The following is a 22,725-nucleotide window of genomic DNA, read 5'->3' on the forward strand; positions in this document are numbered from 1 at the left end:
CCTCCGCCACTGCCTGTTTCACCCTGGGTAAGTTACTTAACCTCTGACTGCCATCCAAAATATATCTATAAGGAGTGGTTGCCACTCCACTATCTTTGCCAAGAACCCAAATGGGGTCAGGATGAGTCGGACACGACTGAAAATGACTCAATAAACGTCACTGGGCAAAGGTTTGCGAAGCCAAGACACCGGAGGCCTTCTGCTGAATGGCCTCCTCGAGGAGATGCCTTCGGTGACGGCATCCTCTTCTACGCCCTCGTCTCCTCCGCCGCGGCCTTAGGTAGGCGGCCCCATTTCACTGGGGGCTGAATGCTAACGAATGCGGACACCGTCCAGGGCCTCTCCCTTTCTCCCTCCTCTTTCCTAGTCTGCAGGTCGGCGAATCACCGGGCACGTTCCGCGCCTCGCGCGTCCTCCGTGGGGTGGTCCAGAGCAGCGCGCCCCATCCCGCGCACCTTCCCGCTCCCAACCGTCACTACTTCCCGCCCCCACCTCCCCGTTCGGAGCGCCCCCGCAAAGAGTTTTGGGAAAACACATCCGCCCTGTGAGCCAGCCAATCTAAGAGGGGAGGGAGGCGGGTGCGGACAGGAAAGCAGGGAACTCCTCAGGATTGACACACGACCCTGCCCAATGAAAACCAGAGTTTAGCTTGAATCTCGCCCAAATAGACCTGAGAGAAAGGGACTTCAACCAATCGAGGTTGGGGGCGGTGTTTGTGGTGACCTCCCGGAGGCTGTGGCGTTTCGAGGAGGGCGCTTGGTGTTGTGTGGAAGGGCAGGACGAAGCGGCACGGCCTGGGGCGGGGGGTGCTTTCGTCCGTGGCAAAAGCCTCTGTCCGAGGAGAAAATGAGTTTAGCTCTGAGGTCGGTAAAGAGGGGGCGGCCTTGCTCCACCCCTTCTCCCTCACGCCCCGGAGCCGGGGTTCCAGCGGCGGGAGGGGGCGGGGGGAGGTGGGGAGCCCGAGGAAGCCGAGAAACCTGCGGCCAGGCGACCACCCTTCTCCCCGGGCCGGGTGAGGAGAAGCCGCAGGCGGTGCAGGAGCCCGTCGGCTTTTGGGCGAAGCGCCCGGGACCGAGGTCATGACTCCGAACGGCGGAGGGCAGCGAAGTCTCGCGAGAACTCGCAGCCCCGGGCGGTTAAATGCGGCGGCCTTCCCCTCTGCAGTCCACGTTACCGACCTTCCTCTTCCGCCGGCCCCCTTCACTATGTCCACTTGCCTTTAAGAATGAAGCAAAACAAACCCGCCCTTGCCTCGGGCGGAGCTGACGTCGTCCCGGCGTCTCCATCTTGGTTTTTCCCATGACAGTTTGGTCTTTGTTTTTATTTTTGGCCTCCTCTCACTCCCTCCTTCCCCATTCAGTTAATAGGATTATAAATGATAATTTTAAAAGTAGAAGGATCGAACTGGGAAAAATGCTTCATAAACTTGACATGTTACATACATGTTAGATGTTAAAGCCGAGGTTCTTATTAGCCCATTTTTCGGAGGGGTATGTACCCAGAGGGTAATCTGGTGAAGCCTGTGGACCCCTTCAGAATAATGTTTGTAAAGTCATAAAATAAAGGATATAAGATCTGCAAAGGAAACCAATAATATCGAAATAGATACAGAAATGTCAGCTAATTCGTTCTTTCTCCCCGCCACTCCCAGGTTAAGAATGCTTTTGTTAAAAGGGATGTTAGAAATCACCTAGTTTATCCTTTTAATTCTGAAGATGAAAAACAAGTTCAGAGGGGGAAGTGATTTCACTCATGCTTTAGTACCAAGGAAATTTTAAACTTGGGTCCTTTTATTAAAAATCCAGGGTTCTTGGCAGTTTCTACCTTTCACCTTCTATAGGCAAGGCACTAACTAGAGTTACGAAGGCTATTTTAAGTGGCAGAGCCCCTTAACATTTACTCCACAAATTTGATTTATTTTGTTAAAACGAATGTCTCCCCAAATATCCTCACTTTGATCTCCCATCTATCTTTGCCTTTTTCTGTCTCTTTCAGCCCCCTTCACACATCATTTCTCTCCCCCCCCATCAAAGATTTCTATGGATTTTATCAACTTCTGCAGAGCAATGCTCAGAAGCCCTTTGATATGGGGTATTGGTAGTCAAACAGAACTATGGCCTTGACCTCTTAAGTCAAGAAGAAATTTTACAGGCCCTAATTTTGAAGGTAACACTATCCTCAGATCCATAAAAGTAACTGTGATTGATTTTCCTGGAAGATCTCACTGCAGCCACACCTACATTGTAGAAGTCATAACAATATTATCTGTACTATAGGATTAGGAGCTGTACTAATTTAGCTATCGTAGGTAGAGTTTTTATTGAAAATTCTTTACCCTTTAAAAACTTGCTTGTTATAATCATGCCACATTCTAATTTCTTTGGAATTTTAGAGGTTGTAAATGACAGTTTTAAAAGTCAGTTTAGGCTTTTTGATACTTCATTTCTATAACAAGATAAATTCAATTTCCTTTTTATCATATCAGCCTTTCCAGAAGAAGATACTGTCCTTTAATTGAATATCATAGGTTTTATTTATATTTTGTACATATAACATATGGACTCATGTTTAAGATTAATACAATTTCAATTGATTTTTGTTATTCAAGGAAAAACATGTTTAAGACGTATAACTAACTTTGTAGGCTAGTATGCCAAAATATTTGGTGTTAGTTGATTTCATGGATTCCTTTAGCTTATTTTATGTTGCTTAGGTAAAAATTAGGTAGAAATTAATTTTAGCCACAAGCAAAAGTGAGTCAATATCTAAGTTACTTTTGACTATCCTTAGAATTAGTTTTATACTGTCATAAATGCTGTAGAAGGCTGTAATGAAAGTTTAAGTTTGGACAATTTTTTTACATGGCTTCAGAAAAGCTACTGTATCATGTGAGCTCTTAGGCATTGCTTTATTTGCAACAGTGTTAAAGGAAAGAAGGAAAATGACATATTTTCTCTTAGTGTGGTATCTCTGTGAGCTACAGTTTTCTTGGCTCTTTAGGAGACCAAGTTAGTTGATGGAGGGATGTGAAAGGGTATGAGAAGGCAATTAAGTCATGAAAAGGCAATTTGTTCTATCTTTGTTCCCTCAAAATAGTTGTAAAAATTTGGAAAATCATCTTGATATTTACTTGGTTACTTTTTCTCCCCAATCATATTCTGATTATTCATGAATGCAAAGAAAAATTGAAAGTGGACTATGTAAGATTTTCTGTTTCCTCTTTTTCATGTCGTAGAAATGAGCTTGTAGTAGACAAGACAAAAAGGAAAAAAAGACGAGAACTGTCTGAAGAACAGAAGCAGGAAATAAAAGATGCTTTTGAATTATTTGATACAGACAAAGATGAAGCCATAGACTATCATGAATTAAAGGTAAAAGTAATTTTTTTAAAGTTGGTTTGTATCTGTTGGCAGCGACCTGAAGATTGCTTTCTGACTAATTTTATACTTACCTGTTTTTAGAACTCAACCATTATGATATAGCTTTTGCAGTATTGTGCCACATTGTTATTTAATGGTATCCTAACACCTCTTTTGTTTTTTAGGAGATAATTTTTATATAGTGAGACAGTCATTCAGCAGGCATTTAGTATTACACCTGCTGTGTACGAGGCAATATGCTAGGCCTTAGGGAAATACAAATTAACAACATTTTAAATTATAAAAGATCATTACTATGAAAGGTACATACTTTTCAGTAATAATATTAGAGGATTTTAAACTATTAATCTGCAAGCATTTATTTAGCACTTAAGTATTCTATTTGGAGGTTAAAGAGTTTTTGCTTTCAAAGTCTCTGCTCTTAATTAGGGCCAAACTCTTGTATATTCTGCCTTTGAAGCATGAAAGTGATCTCATACACACACACACACACACACACACACACACACACACACACACGCGCAAGTGTACACAGGCAGGAACATGGTATCTCGTATGTATTGGATTCCAAAAGTCTGACCTTTGGGATACTGTACTCTTGTGCATATACACATGTATTGTGTGTGCAAGAGTATGCACATGCAGGTTTATGGTTTCAACATCACACTCTTCTAGTAAAGAATAAAGAACATATGTGATATCTGACTAATATTATTGGTGCTTATGGAAAGAAATGTCTAAATGTGAATTGATAATAGCATTTTTATAGCACTGTAAGGTTGTAAAGCATTTTATATACATTATCTTATTTGATCTTCACAACAATCTTGTGGATCAGGGGCTATTATTGTGCCCATTTGACAGGCTAAGAGTTTTGCCTAGGATCACACAGCTAGTAAGATTCTGAGGCACCATTTAAGTTCATGTCTTCCTGAATCTAAGTCCAGCATTATCCACTATGCCACCTAGCAGCCCTCAGTTAAATTATTAGTTTAATTTACAAATATGAAGGGAATGTGGAATTGTGTGTGTGTGTGTGTGTGGTGGGGGAGGATCTTGTGCTTGAAAAGATCGGAAAAAATGGCATTTTTTTTTGTTGTTGGATACTTATATTGTTATAGCCTAATGGGAAAAGGAAAATAAAAATGTGTACAAATATTTAGATGTGATTGCTATAATCACTTTAAATTGCAACTAATTGCAAAAACATTTTTAGGACAGTTACCTTTTGACTAAATTAAGGGGCTTTTCGTATTCTCAGTGGGAAAAGTTATAACATTTGGAATGAAATGTGGGTGAATATTGAGTTGAGTGCTAGTGCACCTCAGTTCTAGTCCTGGCTGTGATGCTGTGACCTTTGGCAAGCCCACCCTTAACCTTTTTGGGCTTCAGTTTGAAGAGATTGCCTTAATAAAGAGGAGGATGCTTTAATAATGACATCTCCTTTATAATCTGCCCTGTTTACTACCATCAGGTTGGTCTTTCTGAAATGCTATACATTTAGTCATAAAACTAGTCGCTCAGAAATCTTCAGGGAGTCCCAGTGGATTGTAAACTAACTCTTTGGTCCTGCATTCAAAATCTTTAATTTTGTAGTTCCAGCTTCCTTTCCCAGCTTTTTCCCCCATGGATCCCCAATGCAAACTCTTCCTGTTTATGCATATTTATCTTTCCATTTCTTAAATAAGCCTTGTGCTTTTCTGTCCATTTACCTTTGCTTGTTCCTCTTCTCCTCACCTCAGATGCCCTCAAAATCCCTCCCTATCCCACTCTTGCTCAACTAAGATCCTTCTGTCCTCTACCTAAACTTTATGAAATATATCCTGGCTCTTAAGCTCACTAGACAAATTACCTAGTCTTTGTAAACCTCAGTGTCACCTTCAAAACGGGGACAGTAATATTTGTAAGGAAAGTTCTCTTTAAATGATTAAATAGCATGTACCTATGTTGTTACTTACTTTTTATACTTAATTTTCAATTTGTCATGTTTGCCTCTGTTTTGTGAGCTCTCAAGGTGGATATATGTGTAGCAAAGTGTTTTGAACATGGTATAGGGCAGTAAGTATTTGTTGATTGGGTTATAGAGACTTATTTAGCATGAGATGTCATTTGGCTTCACTAGTGGAAGCAACTCTTAAAAATTTTATTAGTTGAGTTTTTGAAATTGAAGGTATGTTCTATTTTCTGTTTTACGGATATGATGGTCATCTGTGTGCTGTATTTGTCTTTTAAAATTAAAAATCTTTATTTTTTTAAGGAGAGGAGAAGAAAAAATGTATGGCTCTTTCATTTTGGCAGCTTGTAGTTTGTATTTCTGTTTTATTCCAAAAGGTGGCAATGAGAGCCTTGGGGTTTGATGTGAAAAAAGCAGATGTACTAAAGATTCTTAAAGATTATGACCGAGAATCCACAGGCAAAATCACCTTTGAAGATTTTAATGAAGTTGGTATGTATTTTAATATATTCCTTGTACTCAGAAATGATTGAGAAATTAGCCTGCTTTGGAACTTTACAGGAAAAGGGAACTGTTGTTATTTTTCTGGTTTCTGATACTTTTTTTTTGTTGTTACAAAATACTGCAATATTTTTTTAATTTCAGTAGTTTCATGGAAGAATGAAGTGATTTTATCATTTTTTTCCTATGAGAAAGTGCAGTTTTGTTGTGGGTCATATTTATTTTTCATTTTTTTGGTCTGTTTTGTTCTGAAGACTCTGAATTGTAATAAAATTAATATACAGAGGAACCTCAAAATGCGTAGGAACAAATCCTTTTTTATAGGGTATTTTTTCTGTGCAATTATGTAACACACATATTAAACAGTTATCCTTTGCTTTTGGAGTTAGCACTTTAAATTTTAAAAATATTTAAAAATGGAAATGTCTGATCCCCCCCGCCTTGATGTTTTGTTACATTTTAATTGCTATTAAAATCTAGGGATCTTTTCTAGTCTCTTCTATTAAAGAGGCAGTGTTAATATTTGGCTTGAGGAAAAGCCCACTGTTGATTTTTGAGTAAAGTATTAGGTATGGTAGAAAAATCAACAATGCTTAAAAATAGTCTAGGTATAGTATAACTCAGTGAGAAGAAGAAAGAAATTTTTTTCAAAAAATTTTTCAAAACTTTTTTCAAAAGTTGCATAATGGATAATTTCATATGCCAGATGAGGCTCAGGAAAGACAGTTACTTGATTTTAAAAATTGTTCCAGATGGTTTGGTGGCTAGTTATTGACACTCGGTACTTTTTGACACCTAGAAGCAATAATTGGTATTAGGCCTGTGACAGTAACTTCTTTAAAAACTCTTAGAGGAGCAACTAGGTGGCACAGTGTATAGAGCTCTGGTCTGGGAGTCAAGAGGACCTGAGTTCAAATGTGACTTTAGGCACTTGACACTTACTAGCTGTGTGACCCTGGGCAGGTCACTTAACCCCAATTGCCTCACCAAAAAGCAAAAAAAAACCCCAAACCCCAAAAAACTCTTAGGATAAAACATTTAATCTGTTTACTTTGATTCTGGTTATGGAATCTCAAAATTGTTGGAAATAATTTTTTTTTTTTTACAAAATGAAATGCTAGTTTACTTTGTACTATTAACTGCCTTGAAGTTTTGTTAGCAATTGCTTTTTTCATTCCTTCCCAACAAGCTAAAAACCCCAAAAAAGGTGGGTTATGTGCCCTATTCTAGTAGGTGCTCAATATGTGCATTATGATATGGAATATAGTACTAATCATTGTATTAGTCAACCAGTGTTTGTATCCACTACTGGTATAACACACTGCTGAAGTCCTGTAGGAGATTAAAGAAATAGTATTAACTACAAACATACTTGTTAAAGAACTTATAATTAGTTAGATAAGACTTATGCCCACTAAATAGTTCAGTAATAGTACAAGATCGAATATGATTACATGCTGAAGTAAGTGTTATAGGTAAATCATTAAGCTATAGAACTTCTAAAGGGAAAGGTTATCTTGGTCTGGTTTAACTAATGAGAGTTTATAGATGAACTGAGATATAAAATGCTAGCTGATTAGTGAATATTTGGCTAGGTAGAGGGAAGTTTGGAAAGTATGCAAGAAGCATGTACCTACTATGTATACGGCACTGTTCCAGATGCTGGGGATACAAAGACGAAAACAAAATTGTCATTCCCTCGATTAGTTTATATTCTACTAGGAGGGGGATGCAACATTTACACAGTTAAATAAATATATGATAATTTGAGGATTGATCAAACTGACCAAACTGATAGCTAGGGGTGAAGGGGATTAAGTAAGGTTTCTCACCAGAGGTAGCATGCAAGCTGCCTTGAAGAACACCAGGATTTTAAGAGCAGAAGGGAGGAGGGAATGTATTCTAGCCAGCAAAAGCCAAGAAGTGACAAATGGCATGTCAAGCAAGACATCAGGCTATTTTCGCTGGAATGTAGAGTAGGTAAACAGAATCAATTTGAAATCACTCTTTGAAAGGTAGGTGGAGCTAGATGATTGTTGTTGTCAAGTTGTTTCTTAGTAGGGTATAATTTGTGACCACATTGTGGTTTTCTAGGCAAAGATTCTGGAGTGGTTTGCTATTTCCTTCTCCAGGGTCTCCATTTGACATTTGAGGCAACTGAGGCAAATGGAGGTTAAATGACTTGCCCAGGTCACACAGTTAGTAAGTGTCGGTCCCTGACTCCAGGCCCAGCACTCTGTCCACTTTCATTAGCTGCTTGGAGCTAATCATAAAGTGCTTTAAATGCCTAAAGTCTTTTCTCTTAGAGGAAATAAGGAGCCACTGAACTCTTCATTTTTGATAAAATAATTCTTTCCTCTCCCTCCCACTGAGTTATACTACACCTAAATTACTTTTAAGCATTGTTTTTTCTACCACACTTAATACTTTACCCATAGGAGTAAGCAAGGGAGTGGCGTGGGTAGATATGTATTTTTGATGGTAAACAATAATATTCAAATAGTAATAATATCTAGCATTTATATAACACTTAAGATTTGCATAGTGCTTTACATATATTATCTTGTTTGATCCTCATTACACTTTGAGAGGTAGGTACTATACATATATATGTATATATGTATTTTTTTAATAAATTTTACAAAATTTATAAATTTTTACAAATTAATTTACAAATTATTGGAAACTGAGACTGACAGGTTAAGTGACTTGCTCAGGATTATACAGTAAGTGTCTGAGGTAGGATTTGAATTCAGGTCTTTATCTAGGGCTGGAACCCCATCTGCTCTGCCACCTAATTAGGCAACTTTATGGAGGATGAATTGGAGAGGAGAGACACTGGAAACAGGGATGCCTAAGCTTTTGTAGTCCAGTTGGGAGATGATGAAGGAATGACTTAGGGTGGCAAATGAATAGAAAAAAGAGGATAGTTGTAAGAGATATTGTAAAGGTAAAATCAACAAACGTGACACAAGAACTGATTGGACATAGAGGAACGTGTGAAGAGTTATGGGGATGACTCCAGGGTTATGAACCTTTTGACTGGAAGAAGAATGCTTCTTTCAACAGAAATAGGGATTGTCATATGACTAGCTCAGCTCACCACAAGAGCAAGGATCCTATACTAACTCTGAAGGGATAAGGCCAGCTTAACCTTCTATCTCGAATGCACATTGATGAGGCAGGAGACAAGATGGAAGCAACTCCATTTAATTTTACAAAGCATTCACTTAAGTAGTAAAGTAACAGGAACTTCTTCTCAAGTTATGATGACGTAGAGCTCATGCTGTGCTAAGGACAGTGCATGCACATCCTGTGCACTTATCTGACTCCAATCCCAGATAAACTGCTAATGATCATACAATAACTAGGGGAGTTAAAGATTGTTAAAGATCCATAGAATGGAGCATCGAACCAGGCGACCTTTGCTCATAGATCAGTCACCCGAGAGGGGCCTTTGCCCATCAGTGAGACCTCATGAACAGCCTGTGGTCCTCTCCATCCTTACAGATCCCCAACAAGGGATGTTAAGAAGGGTGGTTTAGAGGGAGAGAGAAGTTCTGTTTTGGATTTGTAGAATTTTAGATGCCAGTGGCACATCTAGGAAATGATGTCTAGCAGGCAGTTGCTAATTCGGGACCGGAATTCAGGAGAGAAATTAGAACTGGATTTATAACAATTAGACTTCTGCATAGAGATGATAAAGCTGAAAGGAGAGAGAACATACCAAGAGAGAGAGTATATGGACAGAAGAGGTCCTGGTTCATAGTGAGGACCCCCAAATTTATCAGCCAGGAGGTGTAGAAGGAACAATCAGACAGTAACAGAACCAGGAGATGATAGTAATGTCATGAAAACCAAAGAAGGGAGAAGGTAGTTTACTGTCAAAAGATTCAAAGAGGTCAGCTAGGATAAGGAATGAGAAAGGGCCATAAAGCAATTGAGTGAAGAGAGATTTGGAACCCTTAGAAAAAAGAATATGAGAATTTTTGTTTTTGGTGATTAAGTTCACAATAATGAAGAAAATTTAATTTAAAGATGAGAAAAAAGTAGTGGAGTAATGGGGTTGGATGCTAGATTGGACAGCTTAATTAGGGGCTAAGAAGCTGGTTGGCAGTGAGGTCTAGAAGCAAAGAGTGTAGATGGTTCTTGAGGAGTTTAGTTGTTGAAGTGAGATGAAATAGATAAATATAGGATGATACCTTAAGATTGGCAGGACTAAGAAAAGGCTTTTTTAGGGTAGGAGAGACCTAGGCATGTATTTAAGTAGCATGGAAGAGGGAGTTAAAGAATAAAAGAGAGATTGAGGATGGAATGGAATTATGTGGGATGGAATAGGATCCAGGGCAGAAGTAGAATGTTTAACTTTTGCAAAGAGAATAACATTCTTCAAAGATGAGAGTGTGAGGGATGATAATGGGGTTGAAAGATACGATCAAAGAGAGGAATTTCAGAGTTCAAGATCATGAACGTAACAAGGTCTAGATGTTGATGTGACACTGTAGATGCTACCGTGCCTGTGAAGGGCTAAATATAGAGCAACTCATGGGAGTTGTTGATGAACTGAGAGGCTAGAGTATTTCCAAGGAAAGAGCAGCGCATGAACCATGGAGAAGAGTGTAGATTAAAAATGATGTGGTTAGAAAATTCCAAATGAGGAAAAAAGTAGCTGGAGTAGAAGGTTCCTAATAGGGAGTACTGGGTGGTAAAGTTGGAAAGGTAGCTGACCTTGAAAACCAAACTGAGGAGTTTGAACTTTGTCTCACAGGTGTCAGGATTCCATGACCTCTGATATACAGGTGTGTCTGTGTGAATAAGGAAGGACTTGGAAAATGTTAAAGATGTGACTGATGTTTGTGACGCAGTAGTGTCACTGCCCACCTCTGTGGTATATGCTATGTCTTAGTACTTTTAGCAACTTACAGTACAGCTCACTGTCTCCAGGGTAACCTATAACACAAGGAAATACAAATATAGACACCCTAGAAAGCCATATAGGTAATCAGACACTACAGAGCTAAACTGTTTAGCTGTAAAGGTCCCATCTGACTGCCTTGTTCTCCTGTCAGCAGTCAGCTTTGCTGTATAAGAGCCATTTTAGGAGACCTGAGTTCAGAAGCCTGAGCTATTACCTTTGTTTTTATCAGCTAGCTATAGGTAACCTCAGAAAGGGAGAAAGGCTGACACCTTTTTCAGTCCTTTTGACGGCAAGATGTTAACCTTTCTGCCTCACAGGAAATTGTTCTTCCTTGCTGATTGTAGTGTATGATAGGCATATGTGAGCTATTGAAAATTTTTGAGGAGTAGAGTGAATCCTAAAAATGGCATAGGTATGATTGGTGAGGAAAATACTGGGGGCAAGGAGACCAATTAAGTGGTTATTCTAAAAATCCAAATATGGAGGAATAAAGGCCCAACCAAACTAGAGTGATCCTAATGTGAGTAGAGAAGAAAAGTTGAATAAGAGATACTTTGAAAGAAGACTTGACACTTCTACATGGCTGACTGACAGCTTCATAGGAGATGAAGGAGAAGCAGAAGTTAAAATCAAATCAATCAGTAAACATTTAAGAGTCTACTATGTGCCAGGCATTGTGCCTGGGGGTACAAAAAGAGGCAAAAAGCAGTCCCTGTCCTCAAGGAGCTTACAGTCTATTGGTAGAGACAACATGCAAACAAAGCAAGCTATATACAGAGTAAATAGGAAACAATTAAAAGAAGGAAAGCACTGGATTTAAGAGGGGTTCGAGAAGGCTTCTTGTACAGGGTGGGATTTTAGTTAGGATTTAAAGGAAGTAAGGGAGGTTATGAGGTAGAGTATTCCAGAATGCTTTGAGCTTAGAGATGGAATATTTTGTTCATGGAATAGTCAGGAGGCCAGTGTCACTAGATCGAAGAGTCCATGTTGGGGAGTAAGGTATAAAATGACAAGAAAGGAGAGGACTGGGTTGTGAAGGACTTTGAATGCCAAACAGCATTTTATGTTTGCAGTATTTTATATTGTTGGAGGAAGTTTGAAGCCACTGAAGTTTATTGAGTAGGGGGGTGACATGATCAGACCTGTGTTTTAGAAAAATCACTTTAGTGGATTGGAGTTGGGGAGAACCTTGAGGCAGGCAGCCCTGCCATTGTCTATTGTCGTAATTAAGGTACGAGTTGAGGAGGGCCTGTGCTAGAGTGGTGGCAGTGTCAGAGGACAGAAGTGGATATATTGGGTTCAAAGGTGAAATTGACAGGCCTTGGCAACAGATTGGATATGGTGGGATGAAAGATAGTGAGGAATCCAGGTTGACTCCTAGGCTGAGAGCCTGAAGGACTGGGAGGATGGTAGTGCCCTTTATGGTAATAAGGAAGGTGGTTGGGGGAGGGTTTAGGGGAAGGGATAATTGAGTTCTGTCTTTGATATATTGAGTTTAAGATGTCTATTGGACATACAGTTCAAGATGTCTGAAAGGCAATTGGAAATGCAAAATTGGAGGCCAGCAGAGAGACTGGAGCAGGAAAGGTAGATTTGAAATTAATTAAATCCATGGGAGCTGATGAGATCACCAAGTGAAGTAGTAGGGAGGCAGTAGAAAAGAAGACCCTGGACAGAACCCTGAGGGACACTTTTGGTTAGAGGTGTGATTGAGATGAGGATCTAGCAGAGCAAGCAGTCTGATGGGTAGAAGGAGAACTAGGTGTCCCAGAAACCTAGAGAGAAGAGAGGGTCAAGGAGAGGAGACTGATCAACAATGTCAAAGGCTGCAGAGAGGTCAAGGAGAATGAGAATTGAGAAACAGCCATTGGATTTGGCAGCTAAGATATTAGTTACTTTGAAGAGCGCAGTTTTGGTGGAAGGGGTTAAGAAGAGAGTGAGGGGGCAGATAGGTGGTACAGTGGATAGAGTAGGGCCCTGGAATTAGGAGCACTTTAGTTCAAATTGGGCCTCAGACACTTGACACTGATTGCCTCATCAAAAAAAAAAAAAGAAAGAAAGTGGAAGCACTTATTGTAAATGACCTTTTTGAGGGATTTAGCTACAAAGAGCAGAAGAGATAAAAGATGATAGGTAGTAGGGATGGAAGGATCAGATGAGAGTTTTTTAAGGATGGGGGCACAAAAACATGTGTAGGCAATAGGAAATGAGCCAGTAGAGAGAGAGAATAAAAATAAGTGAAAGTGGGGATGGCAGAGGGAACAGTCTTTTGGAAGAGAAGGGATAGAAGGAAATCATTTGAACAAGTAGAGGGATTGGTGTTGATAAAGAATCAGGCCACTCTATTATGTGAAACAGGTATAGTAGGAAAAAGTGGCAAAAGACACCTGAATGATAGAAGATGAGAAAGAAGTGAGAAAAGGGAGATCATGGCAAATGGCCACCTGAATAATAGGTAGGTAGGATAGTATCATTAACAGAGATAGTAAGTTTGGGGGATATTCTGGGCTAAGCCTGATTCAGCTAATATAGTAATTTGCGATCTGGGTTCAAAGGCATTAAGACATTTAGTGAACCATAAAATGTACTAAAAATGACCTAACTCAAAATAAAAGAGTTGGAAAGGATATAGTTCCTAATGTTAAAAAGAAAGCAATTCAGGTTAGATGGCTTATTTTTTCTTGGCTCTGCATTTACAATGGTATACTAGGACAGAAAGAAGTCCCTTGTAAAAGTAGGAATTTTGCTAAAACAGCACTGAGACTAAGTTGGACACTTAACTCTAAAGGCTGGGCCTTTTGTGCCTCAGATAACAAGGAAGGCAAAAATAGCCTCTCAGCTCTCTAAAATGGCAAAAAGACCAGTCTCACCTACATAAAACAAGTTCTGCTGTTCGTACCTGAGTTTGTCTTAGGATTTGTTGAATTTGAGAGAGATCAGTGGGCTGTGAAGCAGAAAATTGTCCAGAATGAAAATGGTGATAGAAAACTAGAGAAAAATATTCAAGATTACCTACGCAGAAGAAGATTGGGGAATGGGAGTAGTCAAAACATATAAACTCTGATCATAAAAATGGGAAAAGGACTCACATGTACAAAAATATTTATAGCAACTCTTTCTGTGGTGGCAAAGAATTGGAAATTGAGGGGATGCCCATCAACTGGGGAATGGCTGAACAAGTTGTGGTATATGAATGTAATGGAATTCTATTGTGCTATAAGAAATGATGAGCAGGTGAACTTCAGAAAAACCTGGAAAGACTTGTATGAACTGATGCTGAGTGAAGTGAACAGAACCAGGAGAACATTGTAAACAGTAACAGCCACGTTGTGGGATGACTAACTTTGATAGACTTGGCTCTTCTCAGCAATGCAAGGATCTAAGACATCTCCAAAAGTCTCATGATGGAAAATGCTGTCTACATCCAGAGAAAGAACTGTGGAGTCTGAATACAGATAAAAGCATACTATTTGCTCTTTTTTTTTCCTGTTTTGTTTCTTCTTTTTTTTTATTTAGGCAGTTGGGGTTAAGAGACTTGCCCAGGGTCACACAGCTAGTAAGTGACAAGTGTTTGATCTGAGGCTGGATTTGAACTCAGGTTCTCCTGACTTCAGGGCCAGTGCTCTATCCGCTGTGCCACCTAGCTGCCCCTTGTTTCTTCTTTCTTGTGGTTCCTTCTGTTGGTTCTAATTATTCCTTAAAACATGACTAATATGTAAATATGTTTAATAGGAATGTATATGTAGAGCCTCTGTCAGATTGCCCACTGTCTTGGAGAGGAGGTGAAGAGGGATGGAGAGAAAATTTAAAACTCAGAAGCTTATGGAACTGAATGTTGAAAACTACAAATAAATTAATTAATTTAAAAAAATGAGCCTTAGATTTGACCTAAATCCAGCTCAAGAAGACCCATTGTTATGGTTTGGGAAGAGGAAGAGAAGTTAGGAAAGGAGAGAGAAGTTCTTAACTTTGTTTTTTGTTATAGGCTTCTTTGTGTCACGGACCTTTTGGAAGGCTGTTGAAGCTTATGGACTTCTTCTCAGAATAATATTTTTAAATATAAAAGTCTAGGTAACAAGCCTTTTTTAAGTACTTTGTGTCAGGTACTGTGGTCAACACTGGAGACAGTATATTAAGCATAGGATATATAGGTTTACAAAGCAAGCCGATTACTGAAATATTGTTATCAAAATATTAAAAAAAAGCTTACAGACCATAGGTTATGAACCCCTATTATGGAAGATATTATAGTTTTGTAGATTATAGTGGTGGAAAGGGTATTTTATTTGCATTGTAACTTTAAATTCGCATTTGTGCGTAGATACAGTTATATTTACATTGTACACAGACTGTTGACTAAATTAAAGATGGGTAAATGACTTAGAAATAATGTTTACATTTCCATCCTACCTTCATGACTTAGAGCTATGCTTGCTAAACTGATTTGACCATGACATATTTCTGAACTTGAAATGTTTTAACAGAACTCATAGCTGCTGTTCCAGGGAGTTGTGCTACTGTGGATTATCCTCTCTCCCCTGAGGATAAAGGAAGGTTGAGGAAATTTTGTCATGAGACAAAAAAAGTTAACCTTATTTTCATAAAGAAAAATTTAGGCATGTAAATAATATTATCTATGTATTTTCTTAATATTTTAGTGTAAAAGTTTTAGTGATGCTTTTTTTTAAACGTCACTTCCCACACTTTATGTTGCTTTCCGTAGATTCTGTTTTGTAAGAAATAAAATTTAGCAAAACAAATCAATAAACATTGATCATATCTGAAAACACATACTTTATTTCTCACTTCCAGGCTACTACCTCTCCTGAGGGCTGGGGGATATGCTTTTTGAAGTTGTGGAAGTTATGTTTGGTCACTGCATTGATTAGAGTTCTGAAATCTTTCAGTGTTTTCTTTTACATCATTGTGGTCATCGTGTAAATTCTTCTCTTGGTTCTGTTTACTTCATCCTGGAGCAGCTCATACAAGTTTTCCCACAAATTGTAGAAAGGAAAAATATTGTCAACATTGAAATTCTCACAGAATCTTCGTTTATATCATGTGGAACACTAATGTTTTATGCAACTTAGTTTGGGAAATCTTAATCTAGAAGCTGGTCGTCCCTTTCATTTTGAGATCAAGGAGGAGGAAAATTTTACTCCTTACGTTTTTTTCATTTAACTCTCCGCATTTTTCAAAATTGTGTCTTAACCATCCATTTTACTATGCTTAATTAAAACCAATGAATCCAATGATCTGTGTACCCAAAAGAGAATTCCATCAGTAGGACAAGAGTCTTACCCTATACAAGAGCATCTTCTTCACCCCTCATCTTGAGAATATACTCTGGAAGAACAGACGCTACACAGATTGCCAGAAATAAATTCCTACCAAGGTGGTTTTAATGGAAGGAAAAGGATATTGGTTTTGGTATCTTTGGCAATGAGCTCTAGACCTTTTAGTTATAGTGGGATATGTGGTGAATGGCTTTTCTCTAGTTGAGATGAGAAGTTTTTCTGTTGAGAATGGCAGATAGTGTCCGAGGAAGGGAAAAGTTTGTAACTTCTAAGGAGTGCACTAGGCAGTGTGGTTTTATACGTTTTAATTTAAGTGTTGGGCATGTGCTGCATATGGATGATGAGCCTAGCCTAGCCTAGCTTTGAATAAAAGATTGAATGGGATCAAATTTGGGAAAATTCATAGAGCTTTCAATGATCCTGGCTTACTTGCTGTTACAAAGCCCATATTTTTAGCACTAATATGCTCTGTGAATTATGGCTGAACAATGACTTTGTAAGAATCAAAATTGCACATGACCCAAAGGTCAATGGAAGGTTGCACAATGAGATATAAGTAGGCTTCAGTGTATTAACAACAATGAAATGCCTAAAATAGTGCAAAAGATATTAAGAATGTACGTGGGGAGAAAAGGAGAAATTCCTATAGAGTATCTAGAGTGAGCAATAAGAGATGGCTTTCGTGCTACTCTGGTTCTTACAAAACATTAAATGGACTTCATTTTATCTTTTATTTCCAGGACTTAGCACAGTGTCTTACACAGAAACAGGTGCAATGGAATCCTAGTGCTTTGGGTAGGTTTTCTGTGAAGTTTTTTTGAAATGTCATAAATAAGAATAGTGCAAGTGTGAAAAAGAGGGACTGCAACATTAGAGTCCTCCTTCATATTAGATTGCTCCCTTCAAGTAATGAACTATTTGTAATTCACATAGCAGGCTGGTTTTTTATTGTTTTGTTTGTTTTGGGGTAGCTAGGTAACACAGTGGATAGAGTGCTAGGCCTGGTGTAAGGAGGACTCATCTTCCCAAGTTCAAATCTGGCCTCAGACACTTAACTAGCTGTGTGACCCTAGGCAAGTCACTCAACCCTGTTTGCTCAGTTTCCCCATCTGTAAAATGAGCTGGAGAAGGAGACGGCAAACCATTCCAGTATCTTTGCTAAGAAAACCCCAGATGGGGTTGGGAGGAGTTGGGACATGACTGAAACGACTGAACAGCAGCAACAACAACAAAAGTAGACTGTTTAGCATATGTGTCAATATCAGCATTGATTTTTGGGAGTGCAGAGATTATACGCTCTTTGCATTGTGGATACTTCATATAAACACTTTTATTCAGATTAAATTGATCATTTTCTAAACTGACTGCAAACCACTACAGATGTCTCATGCTTTAAGCATATTCATTTAGTCATTTTTGGATTTACACGTTTTCTAAAGTAGGGAACAAATTTGTTGTATATGCAGGCATCCCTTGTTTTAAGCATATTCAGTAAGTAAGAGGCAGAACAGTGAGAGGTTGAAAAAAGAGAAAATGGTATGTGAGAAATAGAAATTAAATCTTGTGGAAAAGAGCAGATGTTTGAGTCACACTAAGGATGAAGTTATTTTAGAGGGAATAAGAGAAAATCTTGCAGAGAAATGAGTCTCCAAATTAGGAAAACTTGATTCTCCCTAGTTATTTCCTGTCTTCTACTCAGAATTTACTTTATGTTTTTGTGTAAAATGTCTTTTACCTGTTTTTTCTCTTCTTTGAATGTCCATTTTTGTTTTTGTATTCCTTTACACAGTTCCTGGTCCATTGATTAATGCTTATGGAGTTGAATTGAGATTACAAAGGACACAAATCTTGAGAGTGTCTGGAGCTGGGAGGTGGGGTAAAGGAGAGTCCCTTTCCCCTTTGACAACTTCCTTTTTGTGCCTCAATTAAAAAAAACCCCAACAAACTAAGGCTGTGATTGATGTAGTAGAGTCAACTTCTCTTATGTAGATTTATGTTACTGGAGTATATGTGCATGGACACAAAGTTGTCATGCCTTTGTTTCCTCACCACGATATTGTTTGTTCAGTCTCTTACTGTCTGATTTCTGTCCCTATTATTTTAAAGAAAATGTTCTTTTAGCTGTAATTGTCTTTGAATTCAGTACCATTTTCTCCTCCCTTATGTGTTTCAGAAGCATACTGCCTTGTTATTTCTTCCCCTCTTTTTCTGTCTCCTCCATTGGTTCCTATGAGGTTTACCATGTTTTTCTTGGCTTCTCTTCTTTGTCTTTTTTTCTCTGAACTCTTCCTCTTGCCAATTCCATCTATTTCTCTGGCTTCAACTATTATATCTAGGCTGATGATTCCCCTGTCTTTATCTCTAGTCCTGATCTCTCTCCCAGGCTACACATCCCCAACTACAGTAGTCTTACTTAACCTTTCTAATCTCTTTACTTCTCTGTAAAATGGAGAAAATAATAACTATTTTTAAAAAACTCATACTTGTGAGGCTTAAATGAGATAGTGTCTGTAAAGGTCTTTGTAGATTTTAAAACACCATGTAAAATCCCATGTATCATCATCATCATTGGCCATCTTTACTTATCTTTATTATCTCTATGATTTATCAGTGCTTCAAACTTAAATTGTCCCCGGCTGAGCTTATCATATTTTTCTCAAACCCAGTTTCTTCTACCTTCACTATTTCTGTCACTCATTTAGTCCTTACTGTTATTAATCTTTGAATCTTCTTTCTAGTCTCTGTTAACCATTCATTGACTGTTGCCATGTGGCCCAGTGGATAAAGTGCTGAACTTAAAGTCATGAGTCTTGGCTTCAAGTACCACCTCAGTCACTTACAGCTTTGGGACCCTTGAGAAGTAATGTAACCTTGCTTAGCATTGATTTTTTAAATGGGAATAATAACATTTACATTACTTATTTCATAAATTTGTGGTGAGAAAAGTACTTTGAAAAACATAATTCTTCTTTACATATTATTATTACTGTTATTACTATAGCATAGGCCTTCATTATTTTATTCTGCCAGTGTTGCAAGTAGCCTTCTAATAGGTTTTTTGATCTCTGCTCTCAATTCATTGATTCTGTTCTTGTTCCTGACTTTGCTGCCAGACATCTTTCTCATGCATAGATTATATATTATTCCTCTCTTCAAAAATTTTTCGGGAGTATAGACACTGAGGGCAGCTAGGTGGCGCAGTGGCTAGAGCTCCGGCCTTGGAGTCAGGAGGACCTAAGTTCAAATCCGGCCTCAGACACTTGACACTTACTAGCTGTGTGACCATGAGCAAGTTACTTCACCTCAATTGCCTCACCAAAAAACAAAAAAAACCCCCAAAAAACAAAAACCCAAAAAAACAAAACAAAAGAAGAATATAGACACTGGAAGGGTTCTTAGAGAAAGTCCAGTCCTCTAATTTCACAGACGTTAGTTGACTTGCTGGTTAAGTCATACACCAAGAAAGTTTCAGATCCAGGATTTGGATCCACTTTTTCTAAACCCAGTGCTCTTTCCATTTATACCACATTACTTGTGTTTCTTATATTGTTCTTCAATTCCATCCTTACTGCTCTTTTCTTATGTACTTAAGTGCTAGAAAAAATTGTACTGTTCGTTGTTCTCTATACTTAGCATACATTTAGCCACCTCTATACCTTAAAATATAAACAGAGCACTATTTGAGGTTGGAAAGGAAAGCAAAAGCTTCTTGGAATTCCAAAGTGGTACTTTAGTTGGACTTTTCAGTTCAGTCATTTTTTAGTCATGTCCAACTGTTTATGATTCTGTGGTTTTCTTGGCAAAGGTATTGGAGTTGTTTGCCATTTCCTTCTCCGGATTATTTTATAGATGAGGAAACTGAGGCAAACAGGATTAAGTGACTTGTCCAGGATCACACAGCTAGTGAGTGTCTTAGGGAAAGATTTGAACTCTGGAAAAATAGTTTTCCTGACTCAGGCCCTGCATTCTATCCACTGCACCATTTGGACTTTAAAGGATAGCAATTTAACAAGTCAGGTGGGTGAACATTTTAGAATAAGGAAAAGCCTGACCTCCAATGTATAGATTTAAATTTTTGTTTAAATTTTTGTCTGTCGTCTTATTCACTTAGCGCAAATGTCAGGGGCCTTCTTTGTGTTTTCCTGACATTACATAGATACAGCATGTGGGCTGTCCAGTAGTCATCTCTCACTCTAGTTATGTGATCTACCTATTTTTTTTTCCTGGCTATGCTGGTGGTCCATTAAATAGATAACTTAGGAGTAAGGAATTGAGTTTGAATCTTACCTGAGATATTACTGGCTGTGTGGCCCTGGATAAGTCACTTAATCTCTTTCAGCCTCAGTTTTCCCATCTGTAAAATTGTATAATAATAGCACCTACCTCACAGGGTTGTTAGGAGAATCAAATGAGGTAAAATTTGTAAAGAACTTTGTGACCTTTAAAGTACCATATAAATGTTACCTGTTATTATTCTCTGACTTCCCTTACATGGCTTTTGCATCATGTCACATGCTGCGGTCTACTGACACCCACTGTGTATGTATCTGTTGCTCTTTGAGTGAACCTTACTTTCATTTCTTTGGACAGTGTAATTTATCATGATTCACAGCCGTATTATCACCAAAATATTGGTGTTCAAAAAAATTGACCTTTGTTTCAGAGAGAAGCATAGGGGTAATTAAAATTGTGCAATTCCCCAATGGAAATCTAGCCCATTCTTTTCCTCTAGTCTAATTCTGGGTTGTTCATTGTACATTTGAACTGTCTTTCCAAGATGTATGTATTGATGGATGAGTTCTATTGTCCTTCCAGCTATATATTATAATCTGGACAGCAGGTAGATTTTTCTGCTTGTTTCTTCATTAACAGGGAATTCCCTTTTCTATTTAGGTTCAGGGTGGCATTACCATCCATGGCAGTGACAAACGTGAGACTAATAATAATAATCATAATAGGCTATAAGCCCCATTAGGGAAAAGGAATGGAGTCTGTTTTTGTGTCGCCAAGTATCTAAGTCCTCTTCAGACAGGCAGTCAATAAATAGTTGCTGAATTGAATACCTTAAAAAAGTCTGGACTGTTTTTCCATCGAATTGTTTTCTAGATTATTGCCATATATTATATCATTTTCTATTTTTGGTTTTGAAAAAATTCTTATGTCATGATGATGAAGTTATATTAGCCCATAGGGGAGTAGTCTCTTTTACTTCAACAAATATTTAGTCAGTTCTTCGTAGTAATTTTCTTATTTTCATTGATAAGCATAATATCGTTCTAATTAAGATCTTACTTAGTGGTAGAAGAAGCCGAGCTATAAATCAGTTAAACACCTAGGATCATGCACCTAAAAATCTTAACTATGTAAAATAAACATATATGCTTAGGTATCAATTCCTAGTTAATCAAGTATGACCACACTTCAAACAGAACATTTGTAAAAGGATTACATGGATATAGAAGACTGAAATAATTTACAGTCACACCATTAAAACTCCATTGGGATAAGAATTTATACATCTTGGATTCCCATCTGTTCCCAAAATCACCCTGTTGCTTCTTTAAGTACATTACTACTTTTGGCAAGCTGCTTTTTTGATTCACCTGTCATGTAAATTATTTAATTGGGCAAGAACATTCCTTTTCTTCCTGTTCTGCTTTTTGTTGAAATTTTTTTTAAAGTTGAGTATGTGCCACATAGTTAAATGTGTAATTTTATTTTAGTGTTCTAGTTGTATACATGCCAACTTCTTTTTGATTGAATATTTATGAGCTTTGCTGTTCTGCATATTTATAGTAATATACTTCAATTAGTTTTTTGGAAGGCGTATTGGACAAAAGATTTTAAATTGATGGAAGAAGAAAACTTTAATAAATGCTTAAGTGATAAGATGTTAACATGAATAGGTATTTTTTTTAAAAAAAGCTTATCCAACTAAATAAGGATAGAAATTATCAATAAAACAGTAATAAGCATGTGGGGCACTCAAATTTTAATTTTTTCTTGTTCACTAAGCATCACAGTATTTTCCTTATATAATAACACATTCTTATTGGTTCTGTAAATTCCCTCAGGAGTGAGTGATTTTTAATGTGCACAATGAAAGTCCAAAATACCTAGCCATATATAGTGTGTAGACTAATAGGTAGAAATCAGAGATGTTTGTTTTGATAATTTCAAAATTTTGTGTATGAAGTAAAATATTTTCACACCACAAATTTATCTCAGTTCTGATTAGTGTGTTTAATGACAGATGTGAAAAATAAAACAACCAATAAAATGTAGACTTTGTTTTAAGTTTTCATACTGGACACGACTGAAGCAATTCAAACAAAATACTTTTTGAAAGCTACAGCTGAAATTCATGTTTAAATTTTGTAGTAATATAATTTGGCATGAGCAACAGTGGGGTGTAGTAGAGAGAGGGCCCAGGTCAGGAAGACCTGGGTTCATGACACATAGTGAGTAAGCCGCTTTAAGGTGGCAATGTGCTAGATAACTGTCTGAAGATAGTAAGTTGCAGACACCTACCATTGTGCCTTGGTAGGATTTCTTTTTTGGGAATTCCTATACCAATGAAATCCTAGGTCCAGTTCAAAAAATAATAATGATTTGGCAGTTATCAAAATGCTTAAAACTTCATAAAATTCATATACTTATTTTTAGTCAGATTCC

The 22,725-nt window shown here is 37.9% G+C and overlaps 1 protein-coding gene across 2 annotated transcripts in view; it reads left to right on the forward strand.

Moving 5' to 3' along the window:
* The first annotated feature begins 685 nt into the window (after positions 1-685).
* CETN3 (centrin 3) overlaps positions 686-22,725 on the forward strand; it is a 43,137-nt gene continuing 21,097 nt past the window's right edge. Inside the window, exons 1-3 of one of the 2 annotated variants that reach the window (XR_013486111.1) lie at positions 686-863; positions 3,236-3,371; positions 5,712-5,826. Coding sequence is in view for 1 of the 2 variants with exons in the window: in XM_021008259.2 (XP_020863918.1) it covers positions 847-863; positions 3,236-3,371; positions 5,712-5,826 (268 nt within the window). In the remaining variant the exon portion in view is untranslated. The remainder of the gene's footprint in view (positions 864-3,235; positions 3,372-5,711; positions 5,827-22,725) is intronic. The other variant, XM_021008259.2, reaches the window with a different exon arrangement.

The sequence above is a fragment of the Phascolarctos cinereus genome, unplaced genomic scaffold (genome assembly GCF_003287225.1).
Source record: "Phascolarctos cinereus isolate Bilbo 61053 unplaced genomic scaffold, phaCin_HiC Scaffold_4;HRSCAF=312, whole genome shotgun sequence".
NCBI lineage: Eukaryota > Metazoa > Chordata > Mammalia > Diprotodontia > Phascolarctidae > Phascolarctos > Phascolarctos cinereus.